Raw genomic sequence first — 1225 nt, 5'->3', positions numbered from 1 at the left:
TATATATATATATATATATATATATGCTGGTGCTGCGGCATCGTCCGTTTGTTGATTTGTTACGTTATGGTTGTGTGTGTGATGTGTATATAATAGTGTGTGTGTGTGTTTGTGTTTGTGTTTGTTGTTTTTTTTTTTATTTAGTTATTTTATAGATGCGATATGAAGCTACAGAAGCTTTGCCCCGCAGGAGGTACAGCAGCAGCAGCAGCAGCAGCAGCAGCAGCAGGCTCTGCTGCAGATACAAGGATGCAGCAGAACGCACAGAAAGCTGTTGCTGCTCAGCTGCATAGCCTCAACCAGGCATTCAGGCAGCAACAAAAGGCGTATCTAGAAGGTAAGAAAAATAACTTAATACTCATAGATGTAATATATAGATGTAACCACACACACACACACACACACACACACACACACACACACACACACAGAGAGAGAGAGAGAGAGAGAGAGAGAGAGAGAGAGAGAGAGGGAGAGAGAGAGAAGAGAGAGAGAGAGAACGGAGGGAGACAACAGAGAGACAGCAGAGACATACAACACACGGAGACAGCAGCACAAGGCATATCTAGAAGGCAAGAAGAACAAGAGAAGATGAATATAAATAACATATAGATAAATATAAACAACAGAGAAAGAGACAGAGAGAAACAGCAGAGATAAACAACAGAGACAAACTGCAGAGACAAAACAAGAAACCCCACACCCCCCCCTTCTCTCTGCCCCCTGTATTGGGCGGGCCCCGAGAGCGAGGGCCCTTCAGCATGAAGGACTGAGCAGGCCTTTGCCGTAGACCCAGGGTCTAGGGTTTAGGGTTTAGGGTTTAGGGTTTAGGGTTTAGGGTTTGTGTGCAGAGATACGGCGGAGGGTCCATGAAGACGACTTGCTTCCTAATGCCCGCGACTCAACAGCCCCCTCTCTTTCAGCTCAGCGGGTGATGATGCTTATAAATTTATTTTTTTTTTTTGTTTTTTTGTTTCTGTTGCTGGCTGTCTCCTCTATTCTATATCTCCTTTTTCTTCTGCTGCTTCTTGTTGCTCTCCTGATTTTTTTTTTTTTTTTTTTTTTTTTTTTTTTTTTTTTTTTTTTTTTTTTTTTTTTTTTTTTTTTTTTTTTTCTTTTTTTTTTTTAATACTGTTGTCTTTGTGTCGTCTTTGTGCTGTCTGCTGCTTTTTTCGGGTCTTTTTTGTGTTTTTCTTCTGCTGCTAGTTCTGTCTCCTTTGGCTTG

The 1225-nt window shown here is 41.5% G+C and overlaps 1 protein-coding gene across 1 annotated transcript in view; it reads left to right on the top strand.

The window, feature by feature from the left end:
• Positions 1 to 1225, top strand: part of EMH_0034330 (syntaxin, putative) — a gene marked incomplete at both ends in the record, with an annotated part of 5651 nt that overhangs the window by 2405 nt on the left and 2021 nt on the right. The window contains 2 exons of the mRNA XM_013494859.1: positions 145 to 337; positions 852 to 931. Of these exons, the coding sequence (XP_013350313.1) occupies positions 145 to 337; positions 852 to 931 (273 nt within the window). The remainder of the gene's footprint in view (positions 1 to 144; positions 338 to 851; positions 932 to 1225) is intronic.

This window comes from Eimeria mitis, genomic scaffold (genome assembly GCF_000499745.2).
Source record: "Eimeria mitis Houghton genomic scaffold, Emh_scaff1311, whole genome shotgun sequence".
NCBI lineage: Eukaryota > Apicomplexa > Conoidasida > Eucoccidiorida > Eimeriidae > Eimeria > Eimeria mitis.
This window is presented reverse-complemented; position numbering and strand designations above follow the sequence as displayed.